This window comes from Diorhabda carinulata, chromosome 10 (assembly GCF_026250575.1).
Source record: "Diorhabda carinulata isolate Delta chromosome 10, icDioCari1.1, whole genome shotgun sequence".
NCBI lineage: Eukaryota > Metazoa > Arthropoda > Insecta > Coleoptera > Chrysomelidae > Diorhabda > Diorhabda carinulata.
The window spans coordinates 13,944,114-13,969,009 of NC_079469.1; the positions used below are offsets into that span (position 1 = coordinate 13,944,114).

The 24,896-nt window shown below is 33.1% G+C and overlaps 1 protein-coding gene across 2 annotated transcripts; it reads right to left on the bottom strand.

Annotated features, from left to right (window-relative positions):
* Positions 1-94: 94 nt before the first annotated feature.
* LOC130899136 (echinoderm microtubule-associated protein-like CG42247) lies at positions 95-23,797 on the bottom strand. 2 transcript variants are annotated; one of them, XM_057808919.1, is made up of 18 exons: positions 23,564-23,797; positions 23,207-23,459; positions 22,962-23,154; positions 22,724-22,901; positions 11,246-11,434; positions 9,010-9,364; positions 8,800-8,938; positions 6,982-7,131; positions 6,757-6,928; positions 6,602-6,697; positions 6,399-6,536; positions 6,075-6,335; positions 4,186-4,314; positions 3,838-4,129; positions 3,594-3,776; positions 1,454-1,549; positions 1,273-1,387; positions 95-1,195 (listed from the first exon to the last, which is right to left on the bottom strand). In XM_057808919.1, the coding sequence occupies exons 1-18, from the start codon at positions 23,564-23,566 to the stop codon at positions 1,042-1,044; spliced, it is 3,096 nt and encodes a 1,031-aa protein (XP_057664902.1). In that variant the 5' UTR covers positions 23,567-23,797; the 3' UTR covers positions 95-1,041. The 2 variants fall into 2 exon arrangements, with proteins under 2 accessions (XP_057664902.1, XP_057664903.1); XM_057808920.1 differs by lacking the exons at positions 22,724-22,901; positions 22,962-23,154; positions 23,207-23,459; positions 23,564-23,797 and adding an exon at positions 11,509-11,965.
* Positions 23,798-24,896: the final 1,099 nt, after the last annotated feature.

Sequence of the window (24,896 nt, forward strand, 5' to 3'; positions counted from 1 at the left end):
GAAATAAAGAGTAAAGTGTGGATATTATCGAACAGATGGCGCTGCGTGTATTAAAAATATTGCATCAAATTGATAGGAAAAATGAATAGAAACGTTTTTGTTTGAATTTTTTTATTCGATTTTCCTTATTATAAAATGATTATTCTTTCCAGAATTCCATTATATTTTCTTTAACAAAATCTAACCTAACAATTTAACGTGTTCAAATCATATCGACTAAATACGTCAGCTCTTCTTCTTCCTCTTGCGGTTTATCTAAACGGGCTCCTCCCATTCGATTATTGTGGCGGATACTTGGTTTATTATCCTGTCACATTGACAGGATACTACGCCCGTTTCGGTATACAATCCGTGTAGAAACTATTTTTTCATCAATATTAAATTTTCGTGAATATATACGAGAATTTATTCTTGGTGGAATGAATTCGTTCGAAAAAGCCCTAAATTTATCATATATGAGGTATATCGATAAGTATATATAAACAGGGCGATCAAAAATTATTTCAAAAATTTCAAGCGTGTTCGTTGAGGTAACAGGAAATTCAATTGACAGACGTGACAGCTGTCATTTTCATCTTCAAATAGATTTTCGAATTTTATTAAATTTCACAACATGTCGCCATCTGTTGTTGAATAACCGAGTCTTTATTTACTTGGTTTCATCTAAAGGAGATTCCTGTAACGAGTTTCACCTTTCTGATGATTTTGTCCGAAATATTCCACCAAAAATTACCAAATCACCAACTTTTTTCGAATTCTATACGAACAAGAAACGTCATTCGGATGACAATTGTCACGTCAACAATAAAATTATTTAAATTGGTCCTATAATTTTCGCGTTTCTTTCCGTTAACTTCGTTACAAAAAAATACGATGAAAGTGCGAAATTTCCTATGAATAATCGAAATAAAAATGGTTCTTCACTACCGGGGTACCGCGATAAATTTCAAAAGTGGAAATATCCGAATCGGACGCACATTCCGAATCAGATTCGTATCGAAAACCGTCTCTCGATATTCCCGGATAGACGTTGGCTCGGTGCTATTCCTCCACCAATTGCCACAACATCAACGAAGCGTCGGTACCGCCGACGGTGACGACGTTCCTGTCGTTGAAGAGGAACCTGGCGCACGCCACGGTACCGCTGTAAACTTTCTCTTCGTTGTATTCGGCCTTCGAACTCAAACATGGATATCTAAAAACACCGGAAATGCAATGTCCGTCGTGGTGTATGGATAGAGGAGGGAGTCTAGAGGTGGGAAAGATACGTACCTAAATAATCTTAAATAACCGTCGGTATCGCCGGTTATTAGTAGATCGTGGGCGGCGGAACGACTCGAGGTACTTATAATTGACGTCATAGGGTAGAACCTATTGTTCCAGATACCTTTTTTTTGGAAAAAAAAGAAGAAGAATTATTTTTGGTTCGTTTTTTTTTCTGGTTGTTACTTACCTGATATCAAAAAACCGACGGTGGTATTGTGAGTATACCATTTGACGTCTTTTACTGCTATCGGACTTTTTTCGGGCGTTAAAGTTTTGACGTCCCCTGTAAATGTTTAAATCGAGCGAAACAAATAATTTCATTAGATCATTGAACAAAATTTGGATTTCATTCGATTGGACTAAAATTTTCGGGGTATTAATAATGGAGAGTATCACAACTAATTTGACTGGACTATGAAATCAATTTACGAGGGTTGGTAAAAATATCGGTATACATTATATTAAATTCGAGTATTTGGATGAATTCTTTTGGACTATGGAAACGTGATTGAACTAATTCGACGGGACTAAAATTTCTCATAGTAATAATAAATGTACGAGGGGAGATTTAAAATTGACATACATAATATTAAATTCAAGTTTAGGGATAATTTTAAGGGACTATAAAAATGTGATGTAACTAATTCGACTGGACTAAAATTTCTCAGAGTAATAATGAATGTACGAGGGGAGATTTAAAATTGACATACATCATATTAAATTCAAGTTTAGTGATAATTTTAACGGACTATAAAAATGTGATGTAACTAATTCGACGGGACTAAAATTTCTCAGAGTAATAATGAATGTACGAGGGGCGATTTAAGATTGACATACATCGTATTAAATTCAAGTTTAGGGATAATTTTAAGGGACTTTAAAAATGTGATGTAACTAATTCGACTGGGCTAAAATTTCTCTTAGTAATAATAAAAGTACGAGGGGAGATTTAAAATTGACATACATCATATTAAATTCAAGTTTAGTGATAATTTTAACGGACTATAAAAATGTGATGTAACTAATTCGACTGGGCTAAAATTTCTCATAGTAATAATAAAAGTACGAGGGGAGATTTAAAATTGACATACATCATATTAAATTCAAGTTTAGTGATAATTTTAACGGACTATAAAAATGTGATGTAACTAATTCGACTGGACTAAAATTTCTCAGAGTAATAATGAATGTACGAGGGGCGATTTAAGATTGACATACATCGTATTAAATTCAAGTTTAGGGATAATTTTAAGGGACTTTAAAAATGTGATGTAACTAATTCGACTGGGCTAAAATTTCTCTTAGTAATAATAAAAGTACGAGGGGAGATTTAAAATTGACATACATCATATTAAATTAAGTTTAGTGATAATTTTAACGGACTATAAAAATGTGATGTAACTAATTCGACGGGACTAAAATTTCTCAGAGTAATAATGAATGTACGAGGGGCGATTTAAGATTGACATACATCATATTAAATTCAAGTTTAGGGATAATTTTAAGGGACTTTAAAAATGTGATGTAACTAATTCGACTGGGCTAAAATTTCTCTTAGTAATAATAAAAGTACGAGGGGAGATTTAAAATTGACATACATCATATTAAATTCAAGTTTAGTGATAATTTTAACGGACTATAAAAATGTGATGTAACTAATTCGACGGGACTAAAATTTCTCAGAGTAATAATGAATGTACGAGGGGCGATTTAAGATTGACATACATCATATTAAATTCAAGTTTAGGGATAATTTTAAGGGACTTTAAAAATGTGATGTAACTAATTCGACTGTACTAAAATTTCTTTGGGTAGAAATAGATGTACGAGGAGTGATTATATTGTATTCAATTATAATGATTTAACTGGACTACAATGTATTTTTATGGCCAATTCGATTGGACTAAAATTTGCGAAGTATTTATAAGCTAGATACAAGTATACGGAGATCGATTGATAATTATTATACATTATATTAACATTTTTTTCTAATAAATCGACTGAACTAAATTTTTCGAAATATTTAAAATGGAAAAATATGTATACGAGGACTGATAGAAAATTATTTCGAGTATAGCAATTAATTTTACCAGACTATGAATTATATTTCGAATTTCCTACGATGTTCGAAGCATTTTAGTGCAGAAATGAGTATACGAGGGTCGATAAGAAATTATTATACTCACAACATTGTTAGTACAATAAAGTCGAGAGGGACAATTAATTTTACCGGACTATGAATTTTTTTTTTCAATTATATTTTCGAAGAATTTATAGTGAGTGCAAATCTTGGTATACGAGGGTAGATTATAGATTATTATACTTACAAAATGACAAATCGTAATCGGCAGTGACAGTTTGAATGAAATTACTATCGGAGCTCCAATCCAATTGCATTAGGGGTTGCGCCCCCCTTATCTTATTCGATTTTTTATACGAATAACCGTCGCGACTGACTCTGAACAAATATATGCTCCCATTTTGTGACGCTATGGCGATCAAATCCCCCGCTACGAAAAATGTAAATGTTAAACAATTTTTTTTTTAAATAAAAAAAATCATTTCACTCACTCGGATTGTACCCGACGCAATTCAAGGGCGATCCGCATACCCTGACGGTATTGACGACCACCCCCGTTTCGGAATTCATTATCATCAGGTGACCTTCGGTGCTTCCGACGGCCAGAGCGACGCCGAAAGGATGAAAACACAACGAAATGCATTCGAAGGAAACTTGCGTCACCCAAATTAGTTTGTTTTTCCTCCACAGGGCGATGTTTTTATCGTGACCGGCCGTCGCGAAGATTTCGTCGTCGGGATGTACGGCCAAGCCCCATAATTGTCTTCCGTGTCCGAACACCACCTAAATACGACATATTTAATATCCAAATAAAAACAATATGGCGGATTTTTTGTTACTTGATTGAATCGTCGTTGTAGAGATCCTTCGAGAATGTTATTTTTCGTAGTACCCACGTATATATTTCCGTCGTTTCTACCGGGTCTTTGTGGGTATATCGATCTTACGCCGCCGAACACTTCCGGTAGCTACAAGATTTATTACACATTAATGAATAACTTAACTCTTCGTTACGAGGGTTGAAAGAAAATTAGAATATTACGAGGGTTAGAAAAAAATTTGATAACGTTTTTTTAAATTATGACCCTTGTCGATTTTGAGGATATGTGTACGAGGGTATGTTGATAAAAATTCGTCAATCAATGGACGAACGAATTGTATTACGAGGGTCAAAATAAAAGTTGCTAACGTTTTTTTATTTCAAATTATGTTCTCTATTGTCGATTTTGAGGTTATGTATACGAGGGTACGCTGGTAAAACTTTGATGAAAACATGAATTCCTTTTAATAAAAAATGTGCAATTTAAATTACGAGGGGCAAAACAATAGTTGTTGACGTTTTTTTTTCAAATTATAATCCTATAGTTGTCGGTTTTGAGATCACTTATACGAGGGTATATATAAATATAAATAATGGAAGATTAACATTACGAGGGTCTAAATAGAAGTTAAGAACGTTTTTTAAATTAAAGTGTTGTTAATTTTTTAAGTTACGTATACGAGGGTATAATGATAAATATCCATGAAAATCATGAATTCCTTGATAATCATTTGAAGATTTACGTTACGAGGGTCAAAATATAAGTTTGTTTAAAATTACCATCATTGTTTCTGATTTGATTTGATATACACGAGGGTACGTCGATAAAAATTCATCAAATAATACAACGTCGAATAAAAATTAGAATAATTTTCCTAATATACGAGGGGTATAAAATTAATAATTTTCATTAAAATGTATACGAGGTAGTATAAAAACTAAATCGACTCACCTAATATACGAGGGGTATAAAATTAATAATTTTCATTAAAATGTATACGAGGTAGTATAAAAACTAAATCGACTCACCTAGTATACGAGGGGTATAAAATTAATAATTTTCATTAAAATATATACGAGGTCGAATAAAAACTAAATCGACTCTGCTAGTATACGAGGGGTAGGAAATTAGTAAATTTCATTAAAATATATACGAGGTCGAATAGAAACTAAATCGACTCACCTAGTATACGAGGGGTAGGAAATTAATCATTTTAATTAAAATATATACGAGGTCGATTAAAAACTAAATCGACTCACCTAGTATACGAGGGGTAGGAAATTAATAATTTTCATTAAAATGTATACGAGGGCGAATGGAAACTAAATCGACACTCCTAGTATACGAGGGGTAGGAAATTAATAATTTTCATTAAAATGTATACGAGGGCGAATGGAAACTAAATCGACACTCCTAGTATACGAGGGGTAGGAAATTAATAATTTTCATTAAAATATATACGAGGTCGATTAAAAACTAAATCGACTCACCTAGTATACGAGGGGTAGGAAATTAATAATTTTCATTAAAATGTATACGAGGGCGAATGGAAACTAAATCGACACTCCTAGTATACGAGGGGTAGGAAATTAATAATTTTCATTAAAATATATACGAGGTCGATTAAAAACTAAATCGACTCTGCTAGTATACGAGGGGTAGGAAATTAGTAATTTTCATTAAAATATATACGAGGTCGATTAAAAACTAAATCGACTCTGCTAGTATACGAGGGGTAGGAAATTAGTAATTTTCATTAAAATATATACGAGGTCGAATAAACACTTAGCTAGTTCCGCTAGATTACGAGGGGTGGAGAGTTAATTGATTTTATTGAAATGTATACGAGGTCGAATGAAAACTAAAACGATTTTATGTGTAGAAACAGTCGATTTGCGAATTTTTACCTTGGTTTCGGTGATCTTTTTATAATTTTGTAAACTATCCCACGCCGCTATCCTCCTATCCTTCTCCCCACCCGATAACAAAGTACCTTCCGATAACATAATCAATGAACTGACGCCCTTATTGTGCGCCTCGTATTCCATACGAACGAAATAAGCGCCGTCGGCGTCGACGCTGTAAATAGTGATGAAACCGTCGCTATCGGCCGTGATGACGTCACCGTCTTGCTCGAATTGCAATGACGTAACGAGAGTCCTCGACGGCTGGAAATACATCGAAAAATAAAAAAATAAAAATTCGAATTTTTCAATTTTTTTTCAATATACCGGTTTGATGATGTCGGTTCTTTCGAAAAAACCGTCTTTTCTTCGATTCCAAAAAGTTAAATGACCTTTTCCGTGCGTTATCATCAGATTATCGTCGAGGGGATGAAAAACCGCCCCGGCGATTTCCTCTTGGAGAGTCTACGAAATGAATAATTAAATAATACAAAAAACAACAACCGCCCCCGCCCCCGGCATCAACTTACGGCAACTTTTCCTAAAAGGTGGCCCCACTGCCACTGCCACACCGATAAAATACTCTCCCTACCGCCGTCCACCGCCAAAACGTAACTACCCCCGTTCTAGAAAAAAAAACAAAAAATTCGAAAAAAAAATCATTTTTTTTCTGTTTTTTTACTACCAAATTCGAAAAAGCGACCGCAGCCACCCCGATTTCGAACTCCCCCATACCGAAAACGTATAAAGTTTGGAGGCTCTCCGTACTCCATATTCTGATATGAGCTTGAGTTTTCCGGTTCCTACCGCCCCTTTGACCGGAAGCCACCATTTCCCTCGAAGGATGCAGATCCATACTTAAATCAAGAAAATTTCGAATAAAAACATCTAAAATTAAAAAAATACTCACCATTGTATGTCTTCAGTATGGCCGATGTAATGTCTTTGGGTTTCTTCGTCTCTGTCGTACATAACCGCGACGGCCGCTACGAAATATAGTAACTCACCTGTAGGTAGCACCCATAAATTTCTTTTCGAATCGATTCCCCTGTAGCCGTAACTGTTTTTTTCAATTTTTAGTAAAGAAAACTTTTTTGAATCAATTCGAAAAAAAGGAAAATTTAAATTTCGGTGGAATATATTGGGCTGAATATCGTCGTGTATTCGTATGGGAGCGTCCGCCATTTTTTCAACAACAGCTGTTTAATTAGGCCAACACTCGACGCAATTCCACCAAGATACGAATAAAAATTATAAATTGTATACGACTAAGGGAAAAATAGTCAAGTTTAATATGATCGAGAAATGTCATTTTTTTTATATATTTGGAGGTTTTATATTCAATGTTACGAGGGGAGAAATGAAAATTAGAAGAATTTTGTATTTTTTTGCATCTTATGGTATTATATGTAATTGTATTTTGAAGATAGTTTGTGAAAAGTTACTTATTGTAGAGCTTTTTAATATTCCTGAGCTGAAAATTTGAATTCTTTATTACGAGGGGGAGAAAATAATTAAAAAACATCTAGTTTTTATATAATTAATAGACTTTTAGATCTTATGGTATTGTAATTGATTTTGCATTGATAAAATTTTTATGAAAACTTTGTGTCGGCAGTAAATTTCCATATTCCGAAGCTAAAAATTGAAATTTTATATTACGAGGGTGAGAAAAAAAATTTAAATTCCCATTTTTTATATACCTCATGAACTTTTTCGTCTAATGGTATTTTATGTGGTTATTTTTTGATGAAATTTTGTGAAAAGTTGACTCCAATAAAGAATTTTGATATTTCGATGCCAAAAGTTGGAATTCATAATTACGAGGGGGAGAAAAAAAATTTTCATCTCACATTTTTCATATGTCCCAAAAAATATGGTTGTTTTTTGATGAAATTTTGGGAAAAGTTGACCTCAGTAATGAATTTTGATATTTCGATGCCAAAAATGGTAATTCATAATTACGAGGGTGAGAAAAAAAATTAAAACTCCCATTTTTTATATACCCCATAAACTTTTTCGTCCCATAGTATTTTTATATGGTTGCTACATGATTAAATTTTGAGAAAAGTTGATTCAAGTATTGCATTTTGAAATTTCGATGCCAAAAATTGAAATTCATAATTACGAGGGTGGAAAAAAAATTTAAAACTCTTCATTTTTATATACCCCATAAACTTTTTCGTTTTATTGGATTTTATATGGTTGTTTTTTGATAAAAATTTTTGAAAAATTGTACTTTCAGTACATTTCAATATTTTGAAGTTAAAAATTGAAATTCTATATTACGAGGGTAATAAAAAAATTAAGCACTTTCATTTTTTGATATTTTAAACTAACTTTTTGTTCTTACTGTATAATTACCGAGTTAATTTTTATAAAAAATTGATAAAATTCACGATTACAAGGAATTTCGATATTCCAAAGCTGAAAATCCAAATTTGATACTACGAGGGCGGGAAAAAAATTATACAATCGATTTTTGAAAGTTTCTAAATTATCTAACGTCAATAGAATTGAATAAATTAGAAAAAAAAATTGAAAAAATGATTTTTTTCTTATATATACCATGGTCAACAAAAATTCGATCAATTTTACGAGGGCAAGAAAAAAATTAAGCAACGAAAACGGGAAAAGTGGAATTTTCGTAATTTTTTCGAAAAAAATATCGAAAAAACCAAAAAAATAGTCAAAATTCTCCATTTTTTTTTTGAAATCGAAAGGATACACCCAATCGAGCACCATCTTCTTATCGGGCGGTGTATTATCTATGGGAGCGTGATGGAGTGGCGGATAAAAAGTCCTCCTGAGTCCTTTGATGGTCAACCGGATCGGTTCCTCCTTCAACACCTCCAACAGCGTATAATCTACGATTTTCGTTCAAAAAAAAAAATTTTTTTTCACAACCCTTTCAACGAAAATTTATCGAATCACCCACCGTTGGTTCGAATGATCTCGCTCTCGGGCGCGTACAACGTCCTCGGTCTGCTCTTGCTCCTCGCCCTTCTCTGTTTACTGATATCCTCGACTATAGCCGTTTGCGGGGCTCTCGATCTCGCCCTACGTACCGGAGACAACATGAGGGCCGGCGTCGAAGCGCCGCCGACGCTACCGCTACCCAAATAGAACGTATCGACGTCGGCGAATTCGTTTCGAAGTTGAGAAAAACTTCGAACTTCTTGACCGGACACCGTATACATGCGTTTGGCGCCGTTCATTTTCAACACCTGACCCAAATCTTCTAAAACTTCTTCGAACGGTTGGGAAGTACGTAGATTGAGCAGAACGCGACACTAAATGAAAACAAGATCTAAAAGGACTCCAGAATGTGAAAACTATGTCTAAAAGATCTCTACATGGTGAAAACTAGGTCTAAAAGGACTCAAAAAGGCGGATACTAGGTCTGAAAGAACTCTAAAAGGAGAGAACTAGATGTAAATGAACTCTAAAAGGTGAAAACAAGATCTAAAAGGACTCTAGAATGTGAAAACTATGTCTAAAAGATCTCTACATGGTGAAAACTAGGTCTAAAATGACTTTTGAAGGTAAGAGCTAGCTCTAAAAGAGGTCTAGAAGGTGCAAACTAGGTCAAAAAGGACTGTAAAAGGTGAAAACAAGATCTAAAAGAAATCTAATAAATGATCAATAAGTGTAAAAGTATCTACGAAGTAACAAACAGATGTAAACAGTGCAAACTAGGTCTAAAAAGAGTCTAGAGGTTGAGAACAGCATAGGAGGTATAAATTAGGTCTACAACGTAAAAACCAGTATTAAAAAGAGTCTAAAAGGTGAGTACTCGGTCTAAAAAGAGTTTAGATATTGAGAAAATAACCTGAAAGTACTTTTAAAGGAGATAACTAGGTCTAACAGTATCTGGAAAGTAAGAAATACGTATAAATTGGGAGTGCTAGGTCTAAAAAGGGTCTAGAAGTTAGGAACTACCTCTATAAGGAGTTTAAAAGATTAGTAATAGGTCTAAAAGTGTCTATAAAATAATAATTAAGTCTAAAAAGAGTCTAAAAGAAAAGTACTAGGTCTAAAGTATTGTGAAAAGTAAGAACTGTATATAGAAATGTCTAAAATGTGAGTACTAGGTCAATAAAATATGAATTAAGTTAGAGCTAGGTCTAAAAATTGCCTAGAAGATGATAAATAGTGTAGAAGGTAAAAAATGGGTTTAAAAAGAGTATAGAAAGGAAAAAATTAGGTCTAAAAGATGATACTAGGTCTAAAAGAGTCTAAAAGATGATACTAGGCTAGATAATAGTTTCAAAAAATGCGAACTAGGTTTACAAATAGTATATAAGTTAATAATTAGGTATAAAAGTGTTCTAGAGGGTAAGTACTAGGTCTGAAACGAGTCAAAAAAGGGGAAACTAGGTCTAAAAGTATCCAGAAAATGAGAACCAGGTCTAAAAAGAATGTAGAAGAGTGATACTAGATCAAAAAGTTATCTAAAAAGTATAAACTAGGTCTAAGGGAAGTTTTAAGTGGCTAAACTCATTAACATAATGAATCTAGTAGTCAAACACTAATTTAATGGAAAAAAGGGCTTAAAAATTGATGACCTAGTAAGTAGGTCTAAAAGGGGACGGATTAAAAAGCGGGAACTAGGTCTAAAAGTGCCTAGAAAATGAGAACCAAGTCTAAAAACGGTGTAAAGTTTAATACTACATCTAAAGGTGGTCTAAAAAGTCTAAACTAGGTCTAAAAATGCCTAGAAAATGAGAAACAAGTCTAAAAACGTTGTAAAGTTTAGTACTAGATCTAAAAAGTGTGAACTAGGTCTAAAAGTGCCTAGAAAACGAGAACCAAGTCTAAAAACGGTGTAAAGTTTAGTACTACATCTAAAAGTGGTCTAAAAAGTCTAAACTAGGTCTAAAAATGCCTAGGAAATGAGAAACAAGTCTAAAAACTGTGTAAAGTTTAGTACTAGATCTAAAAGTGGTCTAAAAAGTCTGAATTAGGTCTAAAAGTGCCTAGAAAACGAGAACCAAGTCTAAAAATGATTTAAAGTGTAGTACTAGATCTAAAAGTTGTCTAAAACGTCTGGACTAGGTCGAAAGCCAGTCTAACGATCGAGGAATCAAAGAAAGTCTCTAAAAACAAATTTAGAAAATAGAAACTCTGGAAAAACAAATAATTTAGTCATTATTCAGATGATTTCCACTAACCTGTACCGTATGATCCGTATTATTGATAATTCTAATGACTCTTCCAGTGCTCGGTTTGACGGGACCGCCGCCCGGCGGTTGCGAATCCGCCCCGTCGACAATCGAGGCTTTCCTACTCGGCGCCTTACTCCATCCCTGTCCCCCGGGAGCGGCGTACCAAATCCCGTTTTTCTTCCCGTAACTGGCGGCCTACAAAACGTCCAAATTCACGCGCCAACAACGTTATACGAGGGCGATAAAAAAAATATATAGAAACTATTTACCATATTTTGAAGTTGGATAACGGCGAATGGGGTGTTGTTATCGAATGTGAAATTCAACATTTGTCGATAGATGATCGAAAAAGAAAAATAAATAATCGACGTCACGTCATATAAAGCATAAAAACAAATCGCGAAACCGCCGCCGGCAGTCGAAATGCAACTATCTCGATACGACGTTCGTAAATTCTTATAGGGGTGTGTGATTTGTGATAATTAAGGGTAGGGGGTGGAAGTGGCATGAGAATATACCCAAGGTCAGCGTGGGGAATAAATCGAGGATCGGTATTAGGGGTGCGGGCGATATTTACGAATGAATGTGAATGAAATTATTGAATTAGATTTTCGTTCAGTTTATATAGAAGCCGACCCTGTCTAAATTATGCGAGGTTATGAAAGAGGAGGGTCTCGCCCTATTATCGTGCCAACAAATGACCTCCAATTGCGAGACCACGTGAAACATTTTCGATGTTATGAATTTAAAGAAAAAATTAGCTGCCAATCTAACTCAAGGATATCGAATTTCTAGTTGTCCTTTGTTTTTTTTTTTTCAAAATACGTATATGTAGTCACATTTCATCGTTTTTTGTAGTAATCTGACAATTTAAGTCATTATTTCGCAGTATTTTGTCAGTTCTTGTCACTTTTCCATTGTAATCTGTTAATTTAAGTCACTATTTCGTAGTATTCTGTCATTTTTTTAACTATTTGGCAATATTTGGTCAGTTCTTGTCACTTTTCCATTATATTCTGTCAATTTAAGTCACTATTTCGTAGTATTCTGTCAATTTAAGTCACTATTTCGTGGTATTCTGTCATTTTTTTAACTATTTGGCAATATTTGGTCAGTTTTTGTCACTTTTCCATTATATTCTGTCAATTTAAGTCACTATTTCGTAGTATTCTGTCATTTTTTGTAACTATTTCGCAGTATTCTCTCATTTTTATTCATTTTTTCGGATCTGTCAGTTCTAGTCACTTTTCCATTGTAATCTGTCAGTTCTGGTCACTATTTCGTAGTATTCTGTCATTTTTTTAACTATTTGGCAGTATTTGGTCAGTTTTTGTCACTTTTCCATTATATTCTGTCAATGTCAAGTCACTATTTCATAGTATTCTGTCATTCTTTGTAACTATTTCGTAGTTTTATCTCATTTTTATTCATTTGTTCGGATCTGTCAGTTCTAGTCACTTTTCCATTGTAATCTGTCAGTTCTGGTCACTATATCGTAGTATTCTGTCAATTTAAGTCACTATTTCGTAGTATTCTGTCATTTTTTTAACTATTTGGCAGTATTTGGTCAGTTTTTGTCACTTTTCCATTATATTCTGTCAATTTAAGTCACTATTTCATAGTATTCTGTCATTTTTTGTAACTATTTCGCAGTATTCTCTCATTTTTATTCATTTTTTCGGATCTGTCAGTTCTAGTCACTTTTCCATTGTAATCTGTCAGTTCTGGTCACTATTTCGTAGTATTCTGTCATTTTTTTAACTATTTGGCAGTATTTGGACAGTTTTAGTCACTTTTCCATTATATTCTGTCAATGTCAAGTCACTATTTCATAGTATTCTGTCATTCTTTGTAACTATTTCGTAGTTTTATCTCATTTTTATTCATTTGTTCGGATCTGTCAGTTCTAGTCACTTTTCCATTGTAATCTGTCAGTTCTGGTCACTATATCGTAGTATTCTGTCAATTTAAGTCACTATTTCGTAGTATTCTGTCATTTTTTGTAACTATTTCGCAGTATTCTCTCATTTTTATTCATTTTTTCGGATCTGTCAGTTCTAGTCACTTTTCCATTGTAATCTGTCAGTTCTGGTCACTATTTCGTAGTATTCTGTCATTTTTTATCTATTTCGTCATATTCTGTCATATTTTGTAACTATTTTGTAATATTCTCTTATTTTTATTCATTTTTTCTTAGTAACCTGTCAGATTTAATAAATTTTTCATTGTAATGTGGCTGTTTTGGTCACTTTTTCGTAGTATTTTGTCATTTAGAGTCACTATTTCGTAGTAATCTGTCATTTTTTGTAACTATTTCGTAGCATCTTCACATTTTTAGTCACATTTTCGTAGTAAACTGTCAGCTCTAGTCAATTTTTCATTGTAATTTGTTAGTTCTGGTCATTTTTCGTAATATTTTGTCATTTATAGTCACTATTTCCTAGTGATCTATTATTTTGTAGCTATTTCATAGCATTTTTCAAGTTTTAGTCACTTTTAAGTAGTAATCTGTCAGCTCTAGTCAATTTTTCATTATAATCTGTCAGTTCTGGTCACTTTTCGTAGTATTTTGTCATTTATAGTGACTATTTCGTAGTAATCTGTCATTTTCTGTAGTATTCTCTCAGTTTTAGTCACTTTTACGAAGTAATTTGTCAGCTCTAGTCAATTTTTCATTATAATCTGTCAGTTCTGGTCACTTTTCGTAGTATTTTGTCATTTATAGTGACCATTTCGTAGTAATCTGTCATTTTCTCATTTTTAGTCACTTTTTTGTAGTAATCTATCACTTTCCCATCATAATCTGTCATTTATTTTGTAGTATGTAACAATTTTCGTAATCTACGATGGAAAATATAATTTCCAAAATTGTGAAACGGTATTTTTCACGTGGAAAAACCGAGGTAAATGTACAGGTATGTTGTCCTGAATGTACGAGGCCGTATGTATAGCAAAAAACAAAAAGGACATCATTATAACGACCTCGATGTGTTCCAATATGGAGTCGTATAATATTGACACGCCATTTAACGTACGTAACCTTGGAAGGATTTTGTCCTTTCTCTATAAATGGAACGCGAAGAAATAAAAAAAACGTTTAACCCATATCGGTCATATTAACGGTCCTTTGTCCTTAATATATATTTAAACAAATCGCTATTTTACATGTAACGTGATCGTTTATAAAGGAAAAATAGATTTTTGAATCGGTTGAAAGGACTTTTAAGGACGAGAATTGTGAAAAATGAATGAATTTTTATTAGTTTAAACATTCGGGTATCCGCCAGGTGATTTTTTGCGTAAAAAAGTTGAATTTAGTACTGCCATGAAATATTCCAATACCAAAAGTTCGAATTAACAACTACGAGGGTTAGAAAAAAAATTAAAAAACTTTAATTTTTCATTTTTCCAACTTACTTTTTGTTTTCATGGTATAATTATAGCGGTTTTTTGTCTAAAATTACATGATTAGGTGAGGAATATGATAAATTTCGATGTCCCATAGTCGAAAATTCGAGTATGATAATACGAGGGCTAGAAAAAAATTAAAAACTTTCATTTTCTCATTTTTCCAAGTTACTTCTTGTTTTCATGGTATAATTATAGCGTTTTTTTGTCTAAAATTACATGATTAGGTGAGGAATATGATAAATTTCGATGTCCCATAGTCGAAAATTCGAGTATGATAATACGAGGGCTAGAAAAAAATTAAAAACTTTAATTTTTCATTTTTCCAACTTACTTTTTGTTTTCATGGTATAATTATAGCGGTTTTTTGTCTAAAATTACATGATTAGTTGAGGAATATGATAAATTTCGATGTCCCATAGTCGAAAATTCGAGTATGATAATACGAGGGCTAGAAAAAAATTAAAAACTTTCATTTTCTCATTTTTCCAAGTTACTTCTTGTTTTCATGGTATAATTATAGCGTTTTTTTGTCTAAAATTACATGATTAGGTGAGGAATATGATAAATTTCGATGTCCCATAGTCGAAAATTCGAGTATGATAATACGAGGGCTAGAAAAAAATTAAAAACTTTCATTTTCTCATTTTTCCAAGTTACTTCTTGTTTTCATGGTATAATTATAGCGTTTTTTTTGTCTAAAATTACATGATTAGGTGAGGAATATGATAAATTTCGATGTCCCATAGTCGAAAATTCGAGTATGATAATACGAGGGCTAGAAAAAAATTAAAAACTTTAATTTTTCATTTTTCCAACTTACTTTTTGTTTTCATGGTATAATTATAGCGGTTTTTTTGTCTAAAATTACATGATTAGGTGAGGAATATGATAAATTTCGATGTCCCATAGTCGAAAATTCGAGTATGATAATACGAGGGCTAGAAAAAAATTAAAAACTTTCATTTTCTCATTTTTCCAAGTTACTTCTTGTTTTCATGGTATAATTATAGCGTTTTTTGTCTAAAATTACATGATTAGTTGAGGAATATGATAAATTTCGATGTCCCATAGTCGAAAATTCGAGTATGATAATACGAGGGCTAGAAAAAAATTAAAAACTTTCATTTTCTCATTTTTCCAACTTACTTTTTGTTTTCATGGTATAATTATAGCGGTTTTTTGTCTAAAATTACATAAATGGGTGAGAAATATGATAAATTTCGATGTCCCATAGTCGAAAATTCGAGTATGATAATACGAGGGCTAGAAAAAAATTAAAAACTTTCATTTTCTCATTTTTCCAACTTACTTTTTGTTTTCATGGTATAACTATAACATTTTTTTGTTTAAAATTACATGATTAGGTGAGGAATATGATAAATTTCGATGTCCCATAGTCGAAAATTCGAGTATGATAATACGAGGGCTAGAAAAAAATTAAAAACTTTCATTTTCTCATTTTTCAACTTACTTTTTGTTTTCATGGTATAATTATAGCGGTTTTTTGTCTAAAATTACATAAATGGGTGAGAAATATGATAAATTTCGATGTCCCATAGTCGAAAATTCGAGTATGATAATACGAGGGCTAGAAAAAAAATTAAAAACTTTCATTTTCTCATTTTTCCAACTTACTTTTTGTTTTCATGGTATAACTATAACATTTTTTTGTTTAAAATTACATGATTAGGTGAGGAATATGATAAATTTCGATGTCCCATAGTCGAAAATTCGAGTATGATAATACGAGGGCTAGAAAAAAATTAAAAACTTTCATTTTCTCATTTTTCCAACTTACTTTTTGTTTTCATGGTATAATTATAGCGGTTTTTTGTCTAAAATTACATAAATGGGTGAGAAATATGATAAATTTCGATGTCCCATAGTCGAAAATTCGAGTATGATAATACGAGGGCTAGAAAAAAATTAAAAACTTTCATTTTCTCATTTTTCCAACTTACTTTTTGTTTTCATGGTATAACTATAACATTTTTTTGTTTAAAATTACATGATTAGGTGAGGAATATGATAAATTTCGATGTCCCATAGTCGAAAATTCGAGTATGATAATACGAGGGCTAGAAAAAAATTAAAAACTTTCATTTTCTCATTTTTCAACTTACTTTTTGTTTTCATGGTATAATTATAGCGGTTTTTTGTCTAAAATTACATAAATGGGTGAGAAATATGATAAATTTCGATGTCCCATAGTCGAAAATTCGAGTATGATAATACGAGGGCTAGAAAAAAAATTAAAAACTTTCATTTTCTCATTTTTCCAACTTACTTTTTGTTTTCATGGTATAACTATAACATTTTTTTGTTTAAAATTACATGATTAGGTGAGGAATATGATAAATTTCGATGTCCCATAGTCGAAAATTCGAGTATGATAATACGAGGGCTAGAAAAAAATTAAAAACTTTCATTTTCTCATTTTTCCAACTTACTTTTTGTTTTCATGGTATAATTATAGCGGTTTTTTGTCTAAAATTACATAAATGGGTGAGAAATATGATAAATTTCGATGTCCCATAGTCGAAAATTCGAGTATGATAATACGAGGGCTAGAAAAAAATTAAAAACTTTCATTTTCTCATTTTTCCAACTTACTTTTTGTTTTCATGGTATAACTATAACATTTTTTTGTTTAAAATTACATGATTAGGTGAGGAATATGATAAATTTCGATGTCCCATAGTCGAAAATTCGAGTATGATAATACGAGGGCTAGAAAAAAATTAAAAACTTTCATTTTCTCATTTTTCCAACTTACTTTTTGTTTTCATGGTATAACTATAACATTTTTTTGTTTAAAATTACATGATTAGGTGAGGAATATGATAAATTTCGATGTCCCATAGTCGAAAATCCAAGTATGATAATACGAGGGCGAAAAAAAATTTAAATAATTGATTTCAAAATATTCCCAATCCTCTAAATTCAATAAAAAATTGAAAATCAATTACAGTTGTTAATGAATAGAAAATAATAATCTATTTTCACATACTATGTTTCAAAAAAATTATACAAGGGTAAGAAAAAAGTTGAAAAAACGAATATTGTGTGAATAGTTATTATAATTACCAGATTTGATTACATGGGATTTTTCGTAGTAATCTTTTTAGTTGGTCACTTTTTTTGTATTCTGACAAGTTTTTGTGGTATTCTGTCCGTTTTTGATAGTAAACTGTCATTAATCACTTTTTTGTTATATACAATCAGTTTCTGTAGTATCTTGTCAGCTTTAGTCACTTTTTTTAAGCATTCTGTCATTTTTTTGTAAAGTTTCGTCAGTTTCAGTCATTTTTTTTCGAGTATTCTGTCCCTTTTATAGTATTCTGTCAGCATTAGCTTTGTTGAGGCGTCCTGTCAGTTTTCTGTCAGTTTCAATCACTTATTTGTAACATTCTGTCTCTTTTTGGTAGATTTCTGTCAGTTTTAGTCACTTTTCGTAGCATACTGACAGTTTATGTAAATTTCTGCCAATTTAAACAACTTTTTTGTAGCATTCTGTCAGTTTTTGTAGATTTCTGTCAGCCTAAGTCACTTTTTCGTAGCATACTGTCAGTTTATGTTAATTTCTGTCAGTCTAAGTGACTTTTTCGCAGCATACTGACAGTTTATGTAGATTTCTGTCAGCCTAAGTTACTTTTTCGTAGCATTCTGTCAGTTTATGTAGATTTCTGTCAACCGGAGTGACTTTTTTGTAGCATTCTGTCAGTATTGTAGATTTCTGTCAGCCGGAGTGACATTTTCGTAGCATTCTGTCAGTTTATGTAGATTTTTGTCAGCCTAAGTCACTTTTTTGTAGCATTCTGTCAGTTTTGTAGATTTCTGTCAGCCGGAGTGACATTTTCGTAGCATTCTGTCAGTTTATGTAGATTTTTGTCAGCCTAAGTCACTTTTTTGTAGCATTCTGTCAGTTTTGTAGATTTCTGTCAGCCGGAGTGACATTTTCGTAGCATTCTGTCAGTTTATGTAGATTTTTGTCAGCCTAAGTCACTTTTTTGTAATATTCTGTCAATTTTTCGTACAATAATTAAATGAAAAATGGATTTTCAACACAGTTCAAAGGACTTTTAATTTAATTCTAAAGTTTCCCACGATTATCATCGACGATTTTATTTATACCGCTAATTATTTATCGATGTTTCGTTCAATACGTTTCCCGTCATTCATTCTTTCAATTTTTCGTCAATTTTTTCATAAAAAAAATGGCCGTTTATAAACGACTTAATAGCGTGACAACATAAATATTTAAATAATGATATCGATTTTCGAAATTAGAATCATAAATGAGTCTTTTTAATATGTGCATTAATTTGTTTGTTTTGACCTGCCGCTGACCGATTTTCCTTAACGAGGCCGTAAATTTAAATAAAAACATTTCACACCATATTCAAACATCACCCTGTATACAGTATGGTAACTATTCTCATCGCGTATACGTTGAAATCCATTTTAAAAGTGTTTGTTGTGGAATGGGGCGAAAAATATCTGCAGTTTGTTTGTTTGTTTTTTTTTTTAATTTTCTTTCGTTGCGGGAAAATGGAAATTATTGCAGGAAAATGAGATATTTCCACGGCAGCGTTTTCCAATAGGCGCGGCATCGATTATTTTAATGGTGTATTATCATGTTTTTCATGATATAATTCATTTCAGTGGATATGGGATGAAATTTGGAGTTGCGAAGCCCGATTTTGTTCGCTCGAGCAACGTTTCTTGTATTACTGACGATTTTTGGAAGGGGGGTCTCGTTTTAGCGGGAAATTTTGAGATTTTGGGGAGGTGGAAATGAAAAATTCGAAAAATTTCGATTTTGAATCAATGGAGAAGTTTTTTTTTTCGAAAAATCTGTTTTTTTTTGATTTTCAACAATTTTTTGGAAAAAAATCGAAATTAAATCGAAAATATGTTGTATTGTCATGTTTTTCAATTTTGGGATTAGGAATAAGGAGGGGGAGTCTCGATTTAGCGGGAAATTTTGAGATTTTGGGGAGTGGAAATGGAAAATTCGAAAAATTTCGATTTTTAATGAATTGAGAAAAGTTTTTTTTCGAAAATTTTGTTTTTCTTCTCTAATTTCAACAATTTTTTGGAAAAAAATCGAAATTAAATCGAAAATATGTTGTATTGTCATGTTTTTCAATTTTGGGATTAGGAATAAGGAGGGGGAGTCTCGATTTAGCGGGAAATTTTGAGATTTTGGGGAGTGGAAATGGAAAATTCGAAAAATTTCGATTTTTAATGAATTGAGAAAAGTTTTTTTTCGAAAATTTTGTTTTTCTTCTCTAATTTCAACAATTTTTTGGAAAAAAATCGAAATTAAATCGAAAATATGTTGTATTGTCATGTTTTTCAATTTTGGGATTAGGAATAAGGAGGGGGAGTCTCGATTTAGCGGGAAATTTTGAGATTTTGGGGAGTGGAAATGGAAAATTCGAAAAATTTCGATTTTTAATGAATTGAGAAAAGTTTTTTTTCGAAAATTTTGTTTTTCTTCTTTAATTTCAACAATTTTTTGGAAAAAAATCGAAATTAAATCGAAAATATGTTGTATTGTCATGTTTTTCAATTTTGGGATTAGGAATAAGAAGGGGGAGTCTCGATTTAGTGGGAAATTTTGAGATTTTGGGGAGGTGGAAATGAAAAATTCGAAAAATTTCGATTTTGAATGAATTGAGAAGTTTTTTTTTTCGAAAAATCTGTTTTATTTTTGATTTTCAACAATTGTTTGAAAAAAAAATCCAAATTAAATCGAAAATATGTTGTATTGTCATGTTTTTCAAATTTGGGATTAGGAATAAGGAGGAGGAGTCTCGATTTAGTGGGAAATTTTGAGATTTTGGGGAGGTGGAAATGAAAAATTCGAAAAATTTCGATTTTGAATGAATTGAGAAGTTTTTTTTTCGAAAAATCTGTTTTATTTTTGATTTTCAACAATTGTTTGAAAAAAAAATCCAAATTAAATCGAAAATATGTTGTATTGTCATGTTTTTCAAATTTGGGATTAGGAATAAGGAGGGGGAGTCTCGATTTAGCGGGAAATTTTGAGATTTTGGGGAGTGGAAATGGAAAATTCGAAAAATTTCGATTTTTAATGAATTCAGAAAAGTTTTTTTTCGAAAATTCTGTTTTTCTTCTCTAATTTCAACAATTGTTTGGAAAAAAATCGAAATTAAATCGAAAAACAAATTCTTACAAAATTTTTAAAGCCGCCCCTGTAACAATTGAGACCCAATTCAATGACAGATCACTTGTTTTCGTGTTTTTTCTTTCCGATTTTTTTCAAAAACTATTTTTTTGTTTCCCCAATCACCCCTACGTACATTAAAAAATGTTTTACGATTGGTTCATGGCCAACCACCGGATATTGGATTTTATTGGAAATTGTCATTTGTTGTGACCTCCCCTCGTGACTCGTCAAACAAATATAAACACTTAGCAACCAATAAAGGGTCGTAAACAAGGGCGGGTTTTCAAGTGACATCCCAATAGGGATGAAACGGCGTTGAAAATTTCTTGTTGAAATAATTTCGTCGAAAATGACGAAATTTGTTGGACGAATGTCTTCTATTCGGCTAAATAAATCAAAGTTCGTACACGAATATCTCTTATTCGGCAAAAATAATTAATTGTGGTAAACTAATATATATCCCATTCGTCAAAAACAACGAAATTTTATGAAAGAACGTGTTCAATTCGTCATAAATAACGATGGTCTCTTATTCGTTAAATATATCAAAAAATTATAAAAGATAGACAACTATTCGTCCAAAATTTCGAAATCGATTAGATCAGTATCGATATTTCGGCAAAATAATCGAAATTTGGTGGACGAGTGTATTGAATTCGTCAATAACATCGAAATTTTCTGGACGAATGTCTTCTATTCGTCAAAGATATCGAAATTAGAGCGACTCAAGTCTGCTATTTTGAAATTTTATAAGTTTATGTCTTGTGTTGAGCTGAATAAAGGTGATTTCGTACACGAGTGTCTTCTATTCGTCAAAAATTTCGACATTCAATCCATAACAGTTACATATTCGCCAAAATATCGATGTTTTATGGACGAATGTCGTTTATTCGTCAAAATAATGGAAATTTGATAGAAAAGTATCTCCTATTCGTCAAAAATTTCGAAATTCAATCCATAAGTGTCAACTATCCGTTAAAAATATTAAAATTTGGTAAACAAACAACTCGCATTCGTTAAAAATAAAGAATGTTTTTTATTCGTCGAAACAATAAAAATTTGATAGCAGACAGCCGCCAATTGACAAAATAATACAAATTAAATGGACAAACGTCTCCCATTCGTCAAAAAAAAATAGAAATTTGACAGATCAATGCGACTATTGGTCAAAAACATCGAAATTCGATGGATGACAGTCGTTTATTCGTTAAAAATATTATATGTTGATGAAAAAACGTCTCCAGTTCGTCTATTCGTCTAATTTGGATAACGAACGAATCTATTCGTCAAACATATCGCATTTCAATAGAAGGACGTCTACTATTCGTCAAAAATATTGCATTTTGATGAAAGGACGTCTACTATTCGTCAATCACATCGAATTTTGATAAAAGATAATCGTCTATTCGTCTAAATTCGAAATTTGAAGAACGAACGAATCTATTTGTCAAAAATATTGCATTTTGATGGAAGAACTGCGACTATTCGTCAAAAATATCGAAATTCGATGGATAACAGTCGCCTATTCGTCAAAAATAGTGAAATTCGATGGATGTCAGTTGCCTATTCGTCAAAAACATTGAAAGTCGATAGATGTCAGTCGCCTATTCGTCAAAATGATCGAAATTCGATGGATGACAGTCGCCTATTCGTCAAAATGATCGAAATTCGATAGGCGAAAATCTCTTAATTAGCAAAAATTCATAATTGGTGTGACGTGCGTCCGTATTTACCGAATTGTTGTATAAGTGCCACGCATTCGCAAATTTTCGCTTGGCCCTATAAAACAGTTCTAAATATAAGTAATTGCGTGCAATCGAAAAACGAAAAATTTGTCGAAAATTTTCAAAGCACTTTTCCGGCGCGACCCTTACCTTGAAAGCCTTATAAGACGAAACAACGTACGAAGCGCCATCTTCCAATTCGTCCAACCTAAATTTCCTATCCCCGTCCATGGAAAAAATATACCTAGCTCCACGTGGAAGATCCATCCTCAAGGACAATTTATCCAACAAGGATTCCAAACTCACTATATCCCTACCGGGTTTGAATCTATAAACAAAACATCCGAATTTACGCAACGACGGCGACCTCTACATCCGTTCGCATTACCTAAATTCTATGCCGGGAAAGAAGGGATCGCCGTTTTTATAAAAAATCACCCTTCTGGCCCTCCAATAGGACAAATTGTTGTATCTGCTGGCGGTCATCGTCATTTCGGCGCGACTCTTCGGTCTATTCGGCAAGGGAACCATCGAAGACGCTTCGCTGGCATTGTCGGCCATAGAAGGAGGCCAATATCCACCTACAAACACCCGATAGACTCTTATCCGTAAACGGCGCCATCTATCACTTACCGTTCGTATTACCGACTTCGTTATCTTCCTCGTCGGTATCAGGATCTTTTTCTAATTTCCTTATACCGTTCGACGCGGCGTTTCGATGCGGACTGGCGTCTCCGTTGTTGGACAGTTTGTCGTCTTCGTCCCGGATATCGACGACGCCATCTTTCGTCGATTCGCCGTTACGATCGCTCGTTTCTAAAGCGGCGGTTTCTTCTTCGTTATCGTAGTGCTGCATCCGACTGCCGGATCGAGATGGCGCTACCGACTACCAAATTTTATCTTTAAAAACCTTCTTTTTCAACCAATCCCCCTCCACCCCGCCCCGTGATATTTCGGTAGGTGCTGTTATTAGAGAATTCTACTACTCACCATCGCTGAACACTAAGAAAATTTTTTGGTCCGCGTCGATTTCACCTCGGATCGATGTTATTTCGACATGAAGGGTCGTCGGCCCTTTGGAAAGGCGCAAGAACTACCGAACCGTTTCGATTTTGAAAAGTTTTCGAAAAAACGGAAAAAGGGAAACTTTAACGGAAAGACGCGCGTAGAGAGCGGACGCAACGTCCGGCGTGATTTGGGGTCGTTGAGTAATGGAATCGAAGTGTGGCGAAAGGTTGAAGTGTTTTAGGGAGACTTGTTGCGTTTTTGTATTGACTCCGAATACCTCGGTGGGCATGGGCGTGCGATTTCGTACTAGATTTACGTGGAATTGAAAAAAGAAGTTCGATTTCGTCGAAATACTCAAAATTTGGCGAAGGTGCCACTCGAGTTCGTCGCAATATTCAAAATTTGGTGAAGGCGCTAATCGATTTCGTCGAAATACTCAAAATTTGGCGAAGGTGCCACTCGAGTTCGTCGCAATATTCAAAATTTGGTGAAGGCGCTAATCGATTTCGTCGAAATTCTCAAAATTTGGTGAAGGCGCCACTCGATGTCGTCGGAATTTTCAAAATTGGGTGAAGGCGCGAACCTAATTTGCAAAAAGAATCGACAATTGGTGAATACGCGACTGAATTTATCCGAATGATCAAAATTTGATAAAGAAACAACTCGATTTCGTCGAATTATTCAAAATTTGATGGACGCGCTACTCGATTTCATAGAAATTCTCAAAATTTGGCGAAGGCGCTACTAGATTCCATAGAAATGTTCCTAGTTTGGTGGATGCGCTACTAGATTCCATAGAAATGTTCCTAGTTTGGTGGATGCGCCACTAGATTTCATAGAAATGTTCATAGTTTGGTGGATGCGCCACTAGATTCCATAGAAATGTTCGTAGTTTGGTGGATGCGCCACTAGATTTCATAGAAATGTTCGTAGTTTGGTGGATGCGCCACTAGATTCCATAGAAATGTTCGTAGTTTGGTGGATGCGCCACTAGATTTCATAGAAATGTTCGTAGTTTGGTGGATGCGCCACTAGATTTCATAGAAATGTTTATAGTTTGGTGGATGCGCCACCCGATTTTGTCGAAATACTCAAAATTTGGTGAAGTAGCCACCCCAATTTGCCAAAAGAATCAACAATTAGTGAATACGCGACTGACTTTAGTCAAATGTTCAAAATTTAGTAACGTTGCAATTCGATTTTTCCATAATTTTCGATAGTTTATGGACGTGTGTCTAGTATTCGGCAAAAGAATGGACAAGTATCTTTTATTTGTCAAAAATATCGTGTTTTGGAAGACGCGTATAATTCATTC